Source organism: Anguilla rostrata, chromosome 12, assembly GCF_018555375.3.
Source record: "Anguilla rostrata isolate EN2019 chromosome 12, ASM1855537v3, whole genome shotgun sequence".
Taxonomy (NCBI): domain Eukaryota; kingdom Metazoa; phylum Chordata; class Actinopteri; order Anguilliformes; family Anguillidae; genus Anguilla; species Anguilla rostrata.
The window spans coordinates 32,528,871-32,546,938 of NC_057944.1; the positions used below are offsets into that span (position 1 = coordinate 32,528,871).

General features: G+C 46.0%; 1 protein-coding gene across 1 annotated transcript in view; it reads right to left on the bottom strand.

Moving 5' to 3' along the window:
* The window catches only part of LOC135235717 (1,4-alpha-glucan-branching enzyme-like), a 114,784-nt gene that overhangs the window by 65,573 nt on the left and 31,143 nt on the right, over positions 1–18,068 (bottom strand). Inside the window, 2 exon segments of the mRNA XM_064301503.1 lie at positions 12,911–13,120; positions 14,496–14,586. Coding sequence (XP_064157573.1) covers positions 12,911–13,120; positions 14,496–14,586 — 301 coding nt within the window.

Here is an 18,068-nt window from a genome sequence, read left to right on the forward strand (position 1 = left end):
GTTCTCATTAAAGAAGACGCAAACGGTTTCTTTGAGCTTGTGAGGTTCCTCAATGGTGTACAAATAGAGCCCATTAAACTACGGTCAGTGTGAATGGCTGGCCTCGCTTTGCTCTTGCCGGAGGATCAGGAAATGTTATTTTATGCTGCGCTGCATTTAATTACTACTGAGACTAGAACGGCAGACAAGCAGGTCCAAATTTGTGAAGTAAAATGTAGAACAGTGAATGGTTGTCATTTCTGTACTTTATTCTGCTAATGTAAGGGAAAATTGTTCTCCATTTATTTTTGATCTCTCTGCCCAGTGGGTCCACGGCCTGGTGTTCCAGTTGCTGTTTGCCTATTATAACTTGTGGCTTCTGTGGCTTCACCAGTCTGCAGCAGTGCTGAAAGTCCAAAAACATTCAAAATGGCACCTTACACAAGTTCTAATAAAGCTTCATATATGAGGGGTTTGTCCAGTTCTAAACGTGGATGACTGAAGTTTCAATGACTTTCAACAGACTATACAGTATTTTTAAATATGTCTCGAAAATGAAGAACAATAGTGTATGCTGGCATACTATGGCACACAATGACAACACTTATATTTGACTATCAGCAAAATGTTTTTCACATAGTTTCTGCACATACTGCTAATACTAATTCCACAGGATGAATTTAAAAAGATAAATGTTAAAAAATTTCCAAATGTTTACACTTAACCCACCACACAGGCATTCAAGAGTACAAGAGTGTACCTCACACAAAAAACAACAACTCCAGTAACTGAAGTTTCCAGGGTTCCAGTTATTTTAATCATTTTAATCAAGACAAAAAGTACATCTATATTAGCCAATGATTCAACTCAGACTGTCACTGTTAATTACCAAACTGCTTGGGGAAATCAAGGGACGACTACAAAACATGGGCTTGGTTTGATGTGTTAAACACACTGATTGTGGTCTTAATCAAAATGGCCGACGAAGGTCCCTCTTGCCACGAATACGCTGGCTCAAAGAGAAACGACGAGCGCTTAATTAAAGCCTCACCCCCTCTCTTCCTCTCAGGGGGGGGTTCTCACAGACGAGCCTAAATCCCCAAGATTTCTTCTTGTCCATGTGAACTCTGAGACACACCACCGCCTCCTCTGGGAGACCTGTGCCACGGCGGCCATTTTGTCACTCGAGAGATCCGCGACGTCCTCGCTTCATCAGTTATGCTCAGAGGAGTATAATTTCACTGCAGACCAGACCGCGGCAGGTCAGCCTCTCAGGCTGGACCACTGTGTTTGCAATATCCTGCACATTAAAGCAAACAGATTGGTGTATTCAGTCTGTACCCATCCTTCCATTTATTCCTCTGCTCTCAAACCCATTTGCCACTTGGACTACACTACGTTTTCTCAGTCTCACTCCTGCGCCTACAATGGCGCTTCAATTCATATTGCAGATTTATGTATTTAATACCTCTGAGTTATGCGATAATGGCTACCATCGACTGTGATAATGACTTGGAATTCAATGCAAGTCGCTGTGGATAAGAGCTTTTGCTAAATGCCCAAATGCAGTGTAAAATAATGTAATGGCTCAGGCCGTGAATCTGTTGACCTCATGAATGAACGGTCGCCGTGGGCACAAGCTTATGCGCAGCAGTCTTACTCAGCAACAGAGTCGTGACTCCATGTATTTCCATGGGTTTAAAACTGTTGACATTTCAAATTCACATAGTGTCACTTTTTGATTTAAAGAAGTAGGGAAAAAAAAAAAAGATATTATGATTATGAAATACCAGTGCATGTTTGGCTTTCACATTCCTCTCTCTTGAAACACTGAAATGTTGACCGTTTAAGTGGTCAACCAGTAAAAACACGGTCACCCTTTTCCAACGCATTTCACTTATATACCTTAGCGGAGACCTCCACGTTTAGAGTGTGAGCTGGGGCAGGAAGCGGGAAAGAGGAAACAGGAAGGGAGATGAGAGTGGAAAAGCCTTCTGTCAACTGGATCCGATGAAGCGGTTACCCTGTTAACATTTCTGCGGTGAAAGTCAGTGAAACGGCGTATAGGCGTTCAGGTGAAAGCCCGGCTGCATTATGTTGAAAAGTGGAAAGTTTTCTAGCTGCCTAGGATGTAGCCAGGCTATATCCGGGTCAGACCTGGGTTACATTTGGGTTAGCCAAGTCCCTCTAGACGTCTGAATTGTGTCTCTTTCACAGGGTGAGATCATCGCGACCGGCTTCTCGTCATCGATATCAAAGCGTGTTGATTGGACGAGCCGTTAAGACGGGCTTCAGTGCTGGGCTCCTGGCCTGCCTGCTGTGATTCAGCTCCACAAAAGCAAGCTCTAAAAAGCCCGACACAAAGATGCATTAACACCAGCAACAACAATGGGGGGGGTGGAGAAAGAAGAAGGAAAAACAAAACAAAAAAACAAAACTGACTGAGAAGCAATGTTACTCCTCTGGGCACCGACAAAGGACCATTAAGATGCCTCTAGTCATGGCATGTCCGCTCTGAATCTAATGGCTTGGCCAGATATCAGGGGAGCCGAATGAGCAACGAAACGAAAAGCCCCGTTTTCTTCTGAGAGCCCCTTTCGTCTGCTGCTAAACGCAGCACAATGCATCGGAAGCAGCGGTTCTCAACGCACGCTTATTTAAACACAGGTTCAAAAAAGGCGTTCGACGACAAATCGGCCTTCCCCCCTTTTTCTAAAGGAGAGGAAGAATCATTTTCCTAGCAACGGAATGACGAATGAGAAACATTTTTCCAAACCTGGGATCGGGGACGCCGCCAATCGATGGATGTGGTTCGCACAGCCAAGCAGTCAAGGTCAAAAAGCCACCAATGATGAAAATGCCAAGACTGTGTAAACACTATATCAGTCCCAGTGCATCTGGGTGTGTGTGTGGGGGGGGGGGGTTGTGCTGGGGGGCCACCGTGCTTCATCAGTACAGATTGGAGGCCACTTTCTCTTTAAAATGCATCTGGATTTGTTCTACGGGAACATTAAACCGAGAGAGAGAGAGAGCGCTGGTTTGGATACACAGAGCGTTTATAAATTAGTCTTCTACCGCTCCTACCTGTGTCCCATCGACAATCAGGAACTTCTAAACTACCGCTTTTCTCAGGTCACTGAGGACTCTGAAGCAAAGCACGGGGTCGCGCGATCACTTAAAAATGAAACGGCAGCAAACGAAAATGTCCCTCTGTGGCTAAAAGACGTCAAACGCCAGAGAAGAATAAAACCGCCGCTGCTACAAATCAATCCGTCCAGTCACCGGCTGTCCTCTGCTGGGCCACTGTCGCCGCGTCCCAAACGGCAAAATCAAATACAGTGGAGTGACTTAATTAACGCGCGGGTCGGTTTAGATAGGAGGCTGGTAAAGAGATCAGAAGCAAAAAAAAAAAAAAAAAAAACAGCGCTTGTAATGCTGATTAATAGGCAGACAGAAGCTCAGAATGTCTCCCTGTACAAAGGGGGAGAGGAGGAGATTACAGGGATTATGATGAAGCCAATGGAGAATTACAAGTGCCACAGCTAAAGGAAGCACAATGAAGATACAGCCTCAGAAAAGAACAGCAATGAAGCGGCCAATCCGATTGAAGAATGAAATGACAAAACCCGTTTTTCCTCGTAAGTGTCTTTTGGGGCTGTGTGTTAATGTGTGTACGAATACATTTAAAACAGGTTTAAATCATCAAGCGGGAATTATTTAACCCTCTAAGGTGTAAGATCACAAATATGTGATTAGAATGCTTTTAACTGAACATTCTAATTCTGCTGTAACAATCACTACTGGTAACTGAAAGCAATCGAGTTCTAGAACACTGACATAGAATTTTGAAGAAAAAAAACAAAAAACCTGATCTTCAAAGCATTCATTATTCCCACTATGTCAGCCCAATACATCTGTGGTCGAAATTCCCTTTTGAATGCAAAGTTAATTTTATTTTATTTATTTTCTGAATCCTTCACAGTTCCGATTATCCCAGAAGACAATGGCATTGGCTTTTTTTTCCTTAAAAAGAGCACAATGTACAATGCAACTAATAAGCTTGCTTCTAACACAAATTCCTGCAGAGACACTGGCAACACAGAGCAGATGGGCTAAACATGACTGACAGTACAGCTGTCTTGACTCTCAAAGACCTGGCGCTGTACCCTGTCGATTCTGATTAATCAGCTCCCCCTCCCCTCTCAGACACTGACAGGGAATTCCCACCAATTCAGCCATGCTGTAAATTTCTATTTTACATTTCCGTTTAGATTTTAAAAAACAGTAACGTTTTCTAGGAATGGGTCTTAATAAGGGATATACAATGCATTCATAAGCACTACCATAGACATTCATGAATGCTTACATGAATAACTCCAAACACAAATATGGTGTGTCCCATGGGAGTGCCATTTTCTGCAACAGTGGTGACATAGCATACTATAGGCCTACGAGCAGTTGTGGACATAAGCATACATTAATGTTCATGTTGTGCTTATAAAGGCACTTGTTCATGAAGAACAGTTGTACAGTGTTTATGGGACCATTAATACAAAGTCGGTATTTTTCCTTCTGTAATTCTGTTGCAATTAAATACATTCATCTTTCATTTACGCATCTTGTAACATCCATGGTCTGTGATGGGAAATGTTCTATGTAAAAACAATTCAGAAGATTCTTGCGTTTGCCGGTTAATTGGGTATCTGCAGTAGCCACTTGGAGGCACAGCCTAACATTGCAGGAGCATTCCAAATATAACGTTCCAAATCAGGCAGTACTGAGAGTGTTCCGGATTCCGAATAAGAGGTGCAGGATATTCCGATAATAGACCTGCCTTTCTTCAGATCTTTCCTTTTCATTTATATATTACAAAATAAAACATGGACACACACGCACACATGCACACACATGCACACACATGCACACACACAGGTGACTGCAAATACACAGGAGAAAATGAAATAAATGAAAGAGTCCTTTGGCGTATTTATTTTTAGTGCTGAAACAAATGAAATGCTCCGTTTCCTCACAAACAGATCACGCGCACTCAATCCCTGTCCCCTCCCACTTCCTGTTTCCTTCATCTCCTCGGCAGAACAAGACCTACTGGGATTCAATTAAATCTGCTTGAGAGAGATTTGTTGGACTGCAGCGGCAAGTCTTATGGGCTGAGCTTTACAGGCTCGAAATTAACTTCTGACAATCTATAAATAATGAAGTAAAATGGTGCTGGGAATGAGGGAAAACAAACATGCAAACTGGAGAAAAAAAAAAACTGAATGTGTGGCACAGAACACGCACATTCTTAAACAGATATCCAGCCACCTACAGGAGAGACCAACCTTTTATATCAAACCGGCATCAAATGTCAGGAAGACCAATAACTTAAAACCACCGAAGACCACCTTCACCTTCTCCCACAAAGGTTAAACAATAACTTAATATATAAAGATGATAACAGGCTATTCAGCGCTTCTAAGCTTGGTATTTACCTGCGGTTGGCTATCCAGCACTGCATCAACCCCCAAGGGTCTCCACTTCTACTGTATGGCCTAGAAAACTGTTCCATGCATTGATAATTCTGCTTCTACTCTATGGCCTAGAAAACTGTTCCATGCAGTGATAACTCCGTAAAAACAGAAATAAATGAGAATTTATACACAGCTCATTTTCACCTACGTCCCATCCTACTGATCAAACTCAAACTGAAAAAAAACTTCATAGAACACAAAAGGTCACTTTGACCCCCAAAGAGGTTGGTGGGTACATTTGCATACAGAAATTCAAAGGACAGCTGCATTTCAACCTGCAGAGAGCAAGTTGCCTGTGCATGCAGGCCTGAATGCAGTTTTGCATTTTCATCTCAACGGTCAAGGTTAGGACTTGGGTAGAGTTAATTGATCCTGAATCAGTGTTTAGGGAACTTCCGACACAAGCAAAACGCACAGCACTCAATGTTACAGATTTCCGTATCCGCGAAGAGCGCTAACTGCCAGCGCTGATGCAACGTTAATCCCATCAGCTCCCATCGGCCGCATAAACAGCCTTGGCTTATTCGTTGGCGGCTGGTGGGTTGGGTTTCGGGGAACAGTCCAGCGTGGGCGGCAAACCCAAAACGACACGGTTCCTCCGCACGTTTTTGATTAGGACGGGAGGTGCAGGCCTTGAAACTGCAGCGTTACGGGAGAGCCACGCGATAGAGACCCCAATGATGACAGGACTGCCGTCAATCGAAGACGAAAAAAATAAATAAGGTTAGAACACAAGGCTCAATTTAACCTGTCCTCTTTCACCTCCTCGTATTTTTTCCTCCAACAAGTACCACAACACTCTCTGTGAATCTGGTGAGGCGTGTGCGGACCTTGCACAGCCTGTGTCTCACAGTGGCACCTGTCCATTTCCACATAAAAGTGCAACAAATAGGGTCATTTGACTCTAAAAAGAGAGATTCCCCATTTCACTCTTCACCCATCAAAAACCCTACTGATCAACTGAACGGGTCAAAACCGATTGTATCGGGAAGAAAGAGGAAGAGAACAGTAGGAAGAACGTGCAGAAACCTTGTACCTGTGCGCACAGCATCCATCTTTTTCAGGCTCCACAGACCACTGTAATGTGATCCGAGTCATATTTTTGTCCTGGGTAATCAAACTGCTGACACAATGGGCTTTCCTCCTACATGCCTGACTCAGGTTCAAGAGTTTCAGGAATGCAATAACACAGCTTGCCTTAGTTTGCAGTTCAGTATTCCCTCAGCACCGCTTAACCAACCAGCAAGCTAAATAATCAATAAAACGAAGGCATAATCAGAATAAACGGCACTTGGTTTCTTTCTCTTGCAGAGGGCAGCCAGAAACTCGAGGTTTGAGAGATCACAAACAAAAGAGGAAGAGACTTTTTTTTTTTTTTACTCAATGTGCTTACTGGAGCAAAGCAGACCACCGGCCACCCATGTAAACGGGGACTCATTAATGAGCACGGCCTCCATTTTCTTCCTGTTCTCACCAGTCTTCCCCCCCGTTTCCTTGTCTCCATTTCTCCCCTGGGTCCGCTTGCGAAAGGGACAGGCGATTTGTTACAAAGACACAACACACCTTCCCAGAGATCAATAACCTTAAGTAAAGCGTGAAACCTTGTTAAAAGAAAAAAGAAAAAAGAAAAGAAGAAGAAGAAAAAATTAGGGGGGAAAATAAAAACGATTCCCCGGTTGAAAGGAAAAAAATGCGGCGAGGTGAAATGCCCTCCTCACCCCTCCGCTGGTGAGAAACGGGCGCCCGGGGCGGTAATTGCCCCGCTGTCTGTAATTACCCCGGTCTCACCGCGCGGCGGAGAAACGTTACACCGGCACCGCGGCAGACCTTCCGTCTGACCGGACAGGCGCACAGTCGTTCCGCGCGGGTAGCGGTAAATGTGACCTGTCCGGCGAGCAGGGCTCCTGTGGGAGCGTCCCTTTTCCATTCCGAGATTACGTTGTGTTCGTTAGCTCGTTTATGCTCAGGCTCATTTCTCTGCTGCGAGCCCACTCGAGTTACATGAGCAAGAGCTCCTAGACCCGGCCGACACCATTCCCAGACCCGGCCAACACCATTCCCAGACCCGGCCGACACCATTCCCAGACCCGGCCGACACCATTCCCAGACCTGGCCGACACCATTCCCAGACCTGGCCGACACCATTCCCAGACCTGGCCGACACCATTCCCAGACCTGGCCGACACCATTCCCAGACCTGGCCAACACCATTCCCAGACCTGGCCGACACCATTCCCGGACCTGGCCAACCCCAGATTAATCTGAAGAGCTGGGCCTATAGTCCATGCTGACCAATGGCCAGCCAGTCTGCAGACCTTACCACTACATTACATTACAGGCATTCTTCAGACGCTCCTATCCAAAGAGACTTGCACAACTATTACAAAGCATTTGCATTGTATCCATTTATACAGCTGGATATATACTGAAGCAATTCAGGCTAAGTACCTTGCTCAAGGGTACAATGGCAGTGTCCTAACCCAGGAATCGAACCTATGACCTTACAAGCCCAGTTCCTTACCCACTGTGCATTGTAATTTTAATAACACTACTCAAGACTGGAACCTTAGCAGTGTTAATTACACTGTACTCAACACTGAAACATTAGCATCGTTAATGCATTGTACTGAACACGGGAACAATAGCAGTGTTAATTACATAGCTGCTGTTCCTTGCGTTGTGTAACAACGTGAAATGAAAGTCATACTAAACCCCATTGTACAGATGTGCTGATATGTATGTATGTATTCTGTGCGCGTGTGTGTGTGCGTGTATGTGGAAATGTATATGTATATATGTACTGTGTATATATCTATATATATATAGCCTATATATATATATATATATATAAAATAGAGTGAGAGTGAGAAGAAAAATTGCCTTTAAAGAGCATAATGAACCTAATTTATATCCCATCATATAAATAGTAACAGCATCCAAGTACAATACAAGACAGCACTGCTCATTATTTAAAAGCAATCTTACACCGCTCCAGAGATAATGAATAGCTTTAGCATAGAATGTCCACTAGCAAATGCACACAATTTGAGGGAACTCAAGCCAGCTACTTAATGATCTTCCATTACTCATCTTCCCCATCCCCCCCCCCCCTTTAATGGCTGCCCGTATTATAAGTGCGGTCACATAGTATGAGTCGAGCTCCAGGCCGTTTTAGCTTGCCGCATTAATAACAGCACAGATGAGGGCAGATTAAATCTTTAAACGCAAACAAAAGCACCGCCGATGCAATTGCAGGCACAAACAAACGCACGGCACATTGTTAATTAGGGCTCACCGACTGTGCTTTACGCGGCTTTTGTTTCAGAATACAAGAACGGTGTTTCAAGAAGGGCCGACAATCCGGCGAAATCTCGGCCCGGGCTCACGAGGAGAAACGCAGTGCTCCTACCGATGCTTAAAACCTTCGCAGGTTTGACAGTTAACTTCCAGTCCACCAAATCTGATATGCTTACAGCAGTGACACACGGGACCAAACAGGACTGTCTGATGTTGTGGTCCTACTTCTGCCCACGACAACGGGCCGTCGTCACTGAAGAGCGGCCGCCATCAGCCGCTCGCGGAGCTACCCGCCAAGATCGCGTCGGGAAACCAACGGGATCGAGTGTCCTGGTAGCAAACGGTGATGCGTCTTCCGATGACCTTTATGGTACGAGAAGGCAGAAGGGACGCGGCGATCAGAAACGCCATCGACCTGAGGACCGGGGCGACCCCGGCAGGTCTCCATTTAAAAAGCTGAAACGACTTCCCTGCTTCTCCTCGCCTCGCCTTCGAGGAGCGGAGAGCAGCTCACTTCAGCGCTGCAGCGTTCGGCTCCCCCACAGCCTGTCAGGAAGCTCATAGCTTCTAACCCAGCACCCCCTCACCTCTCCCATTCTGTCTCTGTAACCCAATTTCGAAACCCAGCGCCCCTCACCTCTCCCATTCTGCTCCCCATAAGCAACCCAGCACCCCCTCACCTCTCCCATTCTGTTCTCTGTAAATAACCCAGCGCCCCTTCACTTCTCCCATTCTGTTCTCTGTAAATAACCCAGCGCCCCCTCACCTCTCCCATTCTGTTCTCTGTAAATAACCCAGCGCCCCCTCACCTCCTCTGTTCTCTGTAAAACCCCCAGCCCCAAAAATTCTCCATTTTTCTGTAATAACCACAGCGCCCTACTTCTCCATTTGCCCCATAAGCAACCGCACCTTACTCCCATTCTGCTCCCCATAAGCAACCCAGCACCCTGACCTCTCTTAAGTAACCCACTGAAAACCAACCTTATCCAAAAAAATCTTATTTTATTACAACACTGAAATGCAGCCACATTATATACAAAGCATTTTGAATTATACAAACAGTATGAACAGACCAGACATGAAAGGCCTCGAAAGCAAGGAAAAACCCGTATCAAAAATATTGCAGCAAAACACAAGGACGAGAAACAAGCCTGATCAATCATAAATCGTGAATGGGGTTCTTGTCTTTGGCTAATGCGCGCATGCTCGCTCTGCATATATCAATTACCCTCACATCTACCTTTGCAGCAGCAGCCGGCCCCTCAATTACCACCGCCCGGGTCCCTGCTCGCTCGTTCTCCAGCCCCTAGTTAGGGCTGAGAGATCACCAAAACTGACCAAAAGCCTGCACGATTCTGCATGTTTATTATGCCTAGCTGAAAAAACGGTTCAGATGCCATGGATTTTAATGGCATCTGGACAACGGGCGCCCAGGCTCAGAATGCAATTCCCCCTCGGTCTGCTCGAAAAGGAATTGACGAAAGTTGGGGGGGAGGGACAACAAAAAACAAACTAGGCCGCTATACAAATGATGAGCCATTGAAGCAGACCGCACAGAGATGGACTTGGTAAAGTGCCACTAATTCAGCCTCCGCAAAAAAAAATAAAAAAATAAATAAAAACCTCAATGTCCACATCCGTAATCATCGGGATGGAAGAGAACCGCCACGCACACATCGACAATAACAAGAGGACGGCCACTGGGTCCCATAAAGCACAGCTGGAGAAAGCTCCCCTTAATATTTTTCAAGGTAGTCGCAATTAAAGGCATCCATTTTGTGAGTGCAGCGATTCCTGCCTTCATTACACAATGGAAACGGAAGGGAAAACAAATTAAACGAAGGAGGAAAAAAAAAAAAAAAAAACGGAAACAAACCAGGGCCGAGAGAGCGGAATACAGAACAGAGAGGTCCTGGTGCAGGGAGAGGGGAGCGGGACGTGCTCAAGGTCAAAATCGGGACGGCTGCGAAGGGAACGCGGCTTTTCGGACCCGACGAATGACATGGGGGGGGGGGTTCGGCCGCTACGGCTGTGGCGCCATCGTCTCGGGCGGAGCCTACATCGACCAACGACGGCGGTCGAAGGCCCCCACCTTGCTGCTGTGGTGACGTACTGTTGTCACGGAGACGGATGACGACGGTATCGTTAGCGTCGGCTAAGAGAAGAAGGGCGGGTTGGACTTGGTCGTTCGTCAGAACGGCCCGTTTGGTATACGGCTAGGGGGTTAATCTGAGAAGGAGAAAGACTGTGGTAAAGCGGGGAGAGGGGTAAGACGGTGGGGGCGTGGTGGGGTGGGGTGGGAGGGAGGGGTAAGTGTAAGGTGGGGTGATTTTGTTTCGCGTGCGTCCCCCTGCTCCCAGCTCCGCTGATGGCGTGGCAGCGATGGGACCGGCTGCACGCGAGCACACGGCCCGGCGGCTCCACCGCGGCACGCCTCTCAGCCTCCGCACCCCCCCTCACCTCCATTATTTACCGCCCTGCCATCACCCTGCCGCCCTTCTTCCAGTGTGCCGCCTAAACATCCCCCGCTCCGGGAATAAACTTACTCAGAGGAGAGAGGAACCGGCCCTACCAGCCGGAAACAAAAAAGAATCCACGGCTCAACTTAATCTGCATTTTTTAAAATTCTTTCCCACCATATGTGCACTCGCAGATGACTTGCTTTCAAACGTCAGAGCAACCTTTCAAAGAGGAAAACTGTCTGAAGCATAATTCATTTAAGGAACAGAAATATTTTTGTATACTCTTCGGCGTTAGCACCTTTCCGGTTATGCATTTTTCATATGAGAATTTTCCCACCTGCTCGGCAGGTCTGGATGTCCCCAGGTAACACGAGAACATTAAAGTCCACTTAAAGGAAACAAGAAAAAGGACTTCCGCCTCCATGGTCCCCACATAAAACCTTAAAACACAAATCTAAACGGTGCAAAGTGAGTCTCTCTCACTAAAGTGTGGACACATTTATAAATTGGGTTTATGATCCCACTTGGGTTTATTTAAATGCAAATCAAGATTGCGGAGATAAACTGCACCCATTTGCACTTGTGTGTTTAAATCCTCTGCAACTCAGCCCAGGCTCCCAGGGATTCAGACTTTATTTATACCGCCAAATAAACAGCAGTAATTTACATACTATTGCACTCAAGACATTCGGCAAGCATAGGCTCTCCCGCAATACGTCACCCGTCAAAGATCAATAATTCCATTTTACACGTTTCTGATTTACTGTTGTAATTAATTCACACGTTTGTCTGAAGACTTGAAAATGATTTCAAGTCTGAAGACAATTAAACAAATCAATGAAATAATTTTTAGTAACACCGAAGGAATGGATATATGATGCACTTTCAGTAGTGTATTTACAAGCAGGCTTATAAAAGCTAAGCCCCCGTTTCTACGTTTCACCTTGAAGGCATTAATCCCAGTGGGGATTTATTATCAATACACGCAAACAAACAAAGCAAATACCACAGTGTGTAGCTTCTTGTCCTTTCCAAAATGACAATGAGGAACATGTACACAGTCAATCTTTTCGGATTCTTCTATACTTAGAACAAAGTGGCAACCATTCCGTGGCTAAACGATTCCCTAATGATTTTCATGCAGCACTGTTTTCCTGCAGGGTAAAACTACACTTTAAAGCTGTATGTAGTTTTATGTAGGTCACAGATTCACCGATTCGTCACCAGAGCAGGCGGTGGTAAACCCACATCGGCGCTTGTGTTTCTAAACATCTTGCGAAACTGTACCGTGGATAAAGCTGTACGATGCCACTGTGGCACTTTAGTGGTTTTAGGGGTTAGCCATACTGCCAACATTTCATTTAATTAGTCCTGCATGTGCACACACTCTTATATGCAAACACACACACACAAACACTCACACACGGCAGAGTGGTGTTCATTAGTCCTACATGTGCACACACTCACACACACCTATATGCAAACACACACACACACATGCTCACGCACTCACACACAAACACGCACACACACACACACACACAATATACTCACACACACTCACTCACACACAAACATCACACACACACACACACACACTCACACACAAACACACATGGCAGAGTGGTGTTCCAGGCCTACCTGGAGTAGTTGAAGAGTCTGCTGTCCCACTGTTTGTGTTCCCCCCGGGGGGGCGAGTGGAAGAAGCAGGAGTCGCTGCCGTCGAACTTGTTGAGGCCGTCCTCGGTGTTCTGGGACGCGTGGCTGTGGACCACGTCCAGGAGCACGATGATCCCCAGGGAGTGGGCCACATCGATGAGCTGCTTCAGCTCCTCAGGAGTCCCGTAGCGGCTGGAGAAACCCGCACACCACACACACCCGCGCAACACACACCAACAACACAACACAGCACACAACCACAACCACAGACACGCAGACACACACACACAGACACACAGACACACAGAAGCCGTTTGAATTCAGCCAGAAAAGAAGTCTGCAAACACCATGGACATACTCTCAGCAAGCTGCTCACTCTGCAGCTTGAGAAAAATAAAAGCTGCCCAGTCTTTTAATCTTAAAATTATAATTATAATTATTATTATTATATATATGTATGTATGTATGTACGTTGGCATGTCTTCATTTCATCAGCCTATATCTTGCATGCTCTCCAGCCAGGTGTTTATGAACAGTTCTGTGGTTCTGTTCTACACACTATGGCCTTGTGATATCCCACCACCCCGCCACCCCGTCATCCCGCCCTCCTGGCTTTCATCTTCCATCGCGTCAGCCTCCCCGGAGAACGCCGTGCGCGGTGACAGCCCCGCCCCGTTCGGCCCACAATCTGCACGGTCAGGTTTCAAACGACCGCAACCGTGAGCGGTCAATCAAGGGTGAAATTACTCTGTGTACATTTAAGCTTGTGCTCTACCCTCTCCTCTGCACTGGGACACAGCCACTGGTGAAACGGAGCCCGTTAATAAAGTCCCAGGCAAATCATTCCTTTGTTATCAAGCCGAAAGGAGCGCGCGCTCTCTCCTTTTACCATCCGTAGCGTTCGTTCCCCCCCACCCCCCCCCCTCTCTCTCGCTGTCTCTCGCTCTGTCTTTATGACTTGCTTTATCTAGGGCCACTCCTCTTCTTTGGATTAACAGCAAATGTGTTTACAGGAAGATTACTGCCGCTGTCAGTCTCTGGCTGTGATTTAAGCACTGCCACTGCACCTCTAAGCATTTATGTCTGCGCGAAACAGACAAGCGATTCCTTACTGTAATAGAAAACCAAACCGCTCTTCAGTTATAGTTACACAGAGAACGATGTAACGTCGGCATAAGCTTCAGCTGAGCTTAAATTCATATGTTGCACCATTGCACTTAATTACTGGTCGTGGCTGAAGCTAGCTACTACATGACTGCCCGGCATAATAGATTTATGTACAGTAGCTTTATTTAGGTGTTCTGTTCTGTGATGGACTGGCGACCTGTCCAGGGCATATTCGTGCCTCTCACCCATTGCATGCTGGGATAGCTCCAGCCCACCCCCCATGACCCTGACCTGGAATAAGCAGGTTAGATAATGGATGGATGGATGGAAATTTAGGTGTTAAGCATAATTCAACTTGTATGGAACCCCTTGTGTCATGGGGCAGCTTACCCTTATATAGCTTTGAGTGGTTAGTGGGTTAAATGACTTTTAAATAAGAGCTGGTGCAGAGAGGCTTTACCTGGATGCAGCATAGAAGCTGGTGATTTGGTAGCCAAAGCTGGCGTAGTAGGCGTGCTCCATAATGGCCATCAGCTGTATGCAGTTATAACCTGGAGACAAACACAGCCGGGGAGAAACGACACATTCAGTTTCAAACTGAGGGCCTCTCACGTGGTCTCTGCTTAAACTGTTGAGAAAGTTGAGAAATTGTGGACTTCCATGGAGGACAGGGCAGTTAATCATTTTTCCAAAAAAAATACTGCACTTGTATCAAGCCAGGTTTAGTCATTTAAACAAAACGGGTTCTGAACAGGCAAATGAATTGCGCACGGTTATTTTTCATCATCAAATCTTTTGCTGTGTCTCCTGCTGTGGGGATCAAATAGTACACAACAACCAGCGCTACAAGGAGCAAAATTACAAAACTGCTGAACCAACAAGTTCCATGAAAACTTGAGCTTAAGGCCTGAATTCAATTAACATTCCTACTTAACTCTGATGTTTCTTTCTCCTTCTCACACACACACACACAGACACACACACACACACACAAACACACAGCCACAGACATACGCACACACACTGTTTTGCAATCACCAAAACTGACACTAACCCATGTTTTTGCACAAAGAACAACCCTCAAGTCAAACCAAAAAACACATTCTGAATGAATCCAGACCCAAGTCTCCTCACTTCAGGAGAAGCACAAACCTGTCCGGGCCAAAAAACTTTTTATTTTGGCAAGAGGCCAGAACAGGAAGTCACACGCAAAGTACAGCGAGCAACTCATCCTCCTCGCCTTTGACCTCTACTCACTATTTAAAGTGCCGTTTCCCAAGACTCACTCCCACAGTGAATGACACCAGGGTGGCCATAGCATTCTATGCTAAGGGTTAGCTTCCGTAGCAGTAAAGGTTCTGCTCCCTTATGACTTCACCTCCACATCTTAAAAGCCCAGCGAATGCCACTAAAAGACGTATAGTTTACAGATACGCTGATCTCAGCTGTTGCCGAATACTCGGATTTGGAGTCATCTGGAAAAACTGCAGGGTGAAAAAATACCTGCAATGTGTAGCGGCAGTTGCTAAAAATCGTGCCATCACCCAAACAAAAATATTTAGACACTTCTGAGTCCCCACATTTGAAGAGATTCACGGCTGTCACATGACACGTTCCTCCCCACACGTATCCGCGGTTTCAAAAAATGTTCCCCCGTGTGGGCCTGTCTTCATGGTGACAAGCGGCGCCATGTCCCCAAGATGGCGGAGGGGGGGGAGGGGACTGGGAAATATGTAACTGAGAAAACGGACCGATGGGCCTTTCAGCAGAATTCAAAGTGCTCCGATAGGAAGGGAGCTCTTTATTGCCATTGTATATTGTATATAGTGCATATTTAAAAGAGAGAGTGAGAGACGGAGTGAGAGTGTAAGTGCGTGTGTCTGTCTGTGTGTGCGCGAGTGTGTGTGTCCGTGTGTGTATGATTGCGCCTGTGTGTGCGTGTGTGTGTTTGTGTGTGTCTCCGTGTGTGTATGAGTGTGCCCGTGTGTGTGTATGAGTGTGCCCGTGTGTGTGCGTGTGTGTGTGTGTGCGTGTGTGTATGAGTGTGCCCGTGTGTATGAGTGTGCCCGTGTGTATGCGTGCGGTTGTGTGTGTGTGTGCGTGTGCGTGTGCGTGTGCGTGTGTATGAGTGTGCCCGTGTGTGTGTGTGTGTGTGTGTGTGTGTGTGTGCGTGTGGTTGTGTGTGTGTGTGTGTACGCGTGTCTTTTCCCCCATGGGGCCTCAGAGGAAAGTTTGGGCTTTGATGAGGAGCGCAGAGCCCCCCGAGGTGACGGGAAGTTTGCCTTTTAACGGCACGGGTTCGCCGTTCCCCCGCGGCCTCGGAGACGAGCCGCGCGGCGCGGCGCACGCGAGCGGCAGCTGCGGCGGGAGACCCTGGAGTTTAGCTCTGCCGAGGAGCTCATTGTGCGCATTCCTTCAAGTCGCCGCCGCCGCCGCCGCGTCTCCAGCTTTATTCTTTAGCGGAATTGCTCTGGCGCAGATTTTCACCTGGCAGCAGAGAGAGAGCGGGAGAGAGAGAGAGAGAGAGAGCTGTCCACGGAGACAGGCTCTCTGCTGGCTGTACCAGCCAGATCTGTCCTTAAAGCAGCAGACCCTGCTTACGATGCAGGCGAACGCAAACGGTATGTTTGGATCTAACGCACGCACACGCAGACACTCCCTCATAATCCACAAACGCATGCATGCATGCACACATTGTATTTTATTTTATTTTATTTTTTAAAGTAGGGGATAAACATGCCAATTGTTTCATATCATTGGTTATGTAGGATTTACCAGTTCAGCAGCCATGGTCTTAATCTCAATATTCCTTGGACTAAAACTGACAAACAATGCTATCACCAGACACATTTCAAAATATAGATCACTCAGTACTAGCTGATGTTAAATACTATGGGATAAACAAGGTACTAATGCGTCATTGCAAGGCCAACTAGCATCGAATTTATAAAAAGTAAAGAAAGAAAAAAAGTCCTAACCTATCCCTGCCAGATTTTAACTCATATAGACAAATGGTGTGTTCATTCTGCTTAAAAAAGAACTTACTTCCTGCTTATTACCGGAGTCCATATTTTTACTTAATTAATGGGTGTCACAATAGCCACGCTAAGGCTATTTCTGGTTTGCAATTTGTCATCATTTGTCTACACGATTCCGGATTTCCTACGAGATGCTTCACGTGCTGAATAGATGTGCTCGTTGGAGGATCCGGAAGGTTCCTTTTAAGGCAGTTTGAAATCACGGGAGGAGAAAGAATGTAAATGCTGAAGGAGCATCTTTCATCAAATTAAACCACCCACACACCCCCAAACACACGCAGCACAAACACACACAAACATTCAGACACACATACTGTACACTCACACACACATAAAGACTATTATCTTTATCATTATTATTATTATTTATCATCATCATCATCATTATTATTATTATTGTTAATATTATTATTCAAACACAAACTCCATAAACATATTTCTGCTTCCCCTCCTTTATATTTGGTCCTGACCACTCCAGCCCCATCAAACACCAATGAGCACATCAAAGATTGTGAAGGCATCAGTAAACAGGAAGTGGACCAGGCAGGCAGGCCCAGCCACCAGCAGGCTGGTTTGAAAGTGTCAGCACTGGGGAATAAGGACCCGCGTCCCATTCGCTTAATGAAACGGGGGACGTGATGGAGAGCGAAGAGAGGAGGCCCAACGACAACTCCGACTTCATTCCCTCTCAACCTCTGCTTCCTCAGCATCGAGCAGCTCTGCCACACGGGTGAACAAAACTCTTACACTGCACAAAAATGTACATGTCTAAGAAAGTGTTTTAAAGTCTTGTAATGAGACTTAAATCTTTTTTTTTTTCCATCTCAAATATAAAATATTAGCTTGTTAGTTACTTTTTGCTTAAAAAGTGAAATTCTCTCACCCCATTGGCAAATCTTGAAAAATCTTTAAATGTGTCAAACTGTTTCACCTCACTGGCAATATTTTTGTCTTATTTAGCAAAAAAGTCTAGGATTCAAGTCTAAATATATGAC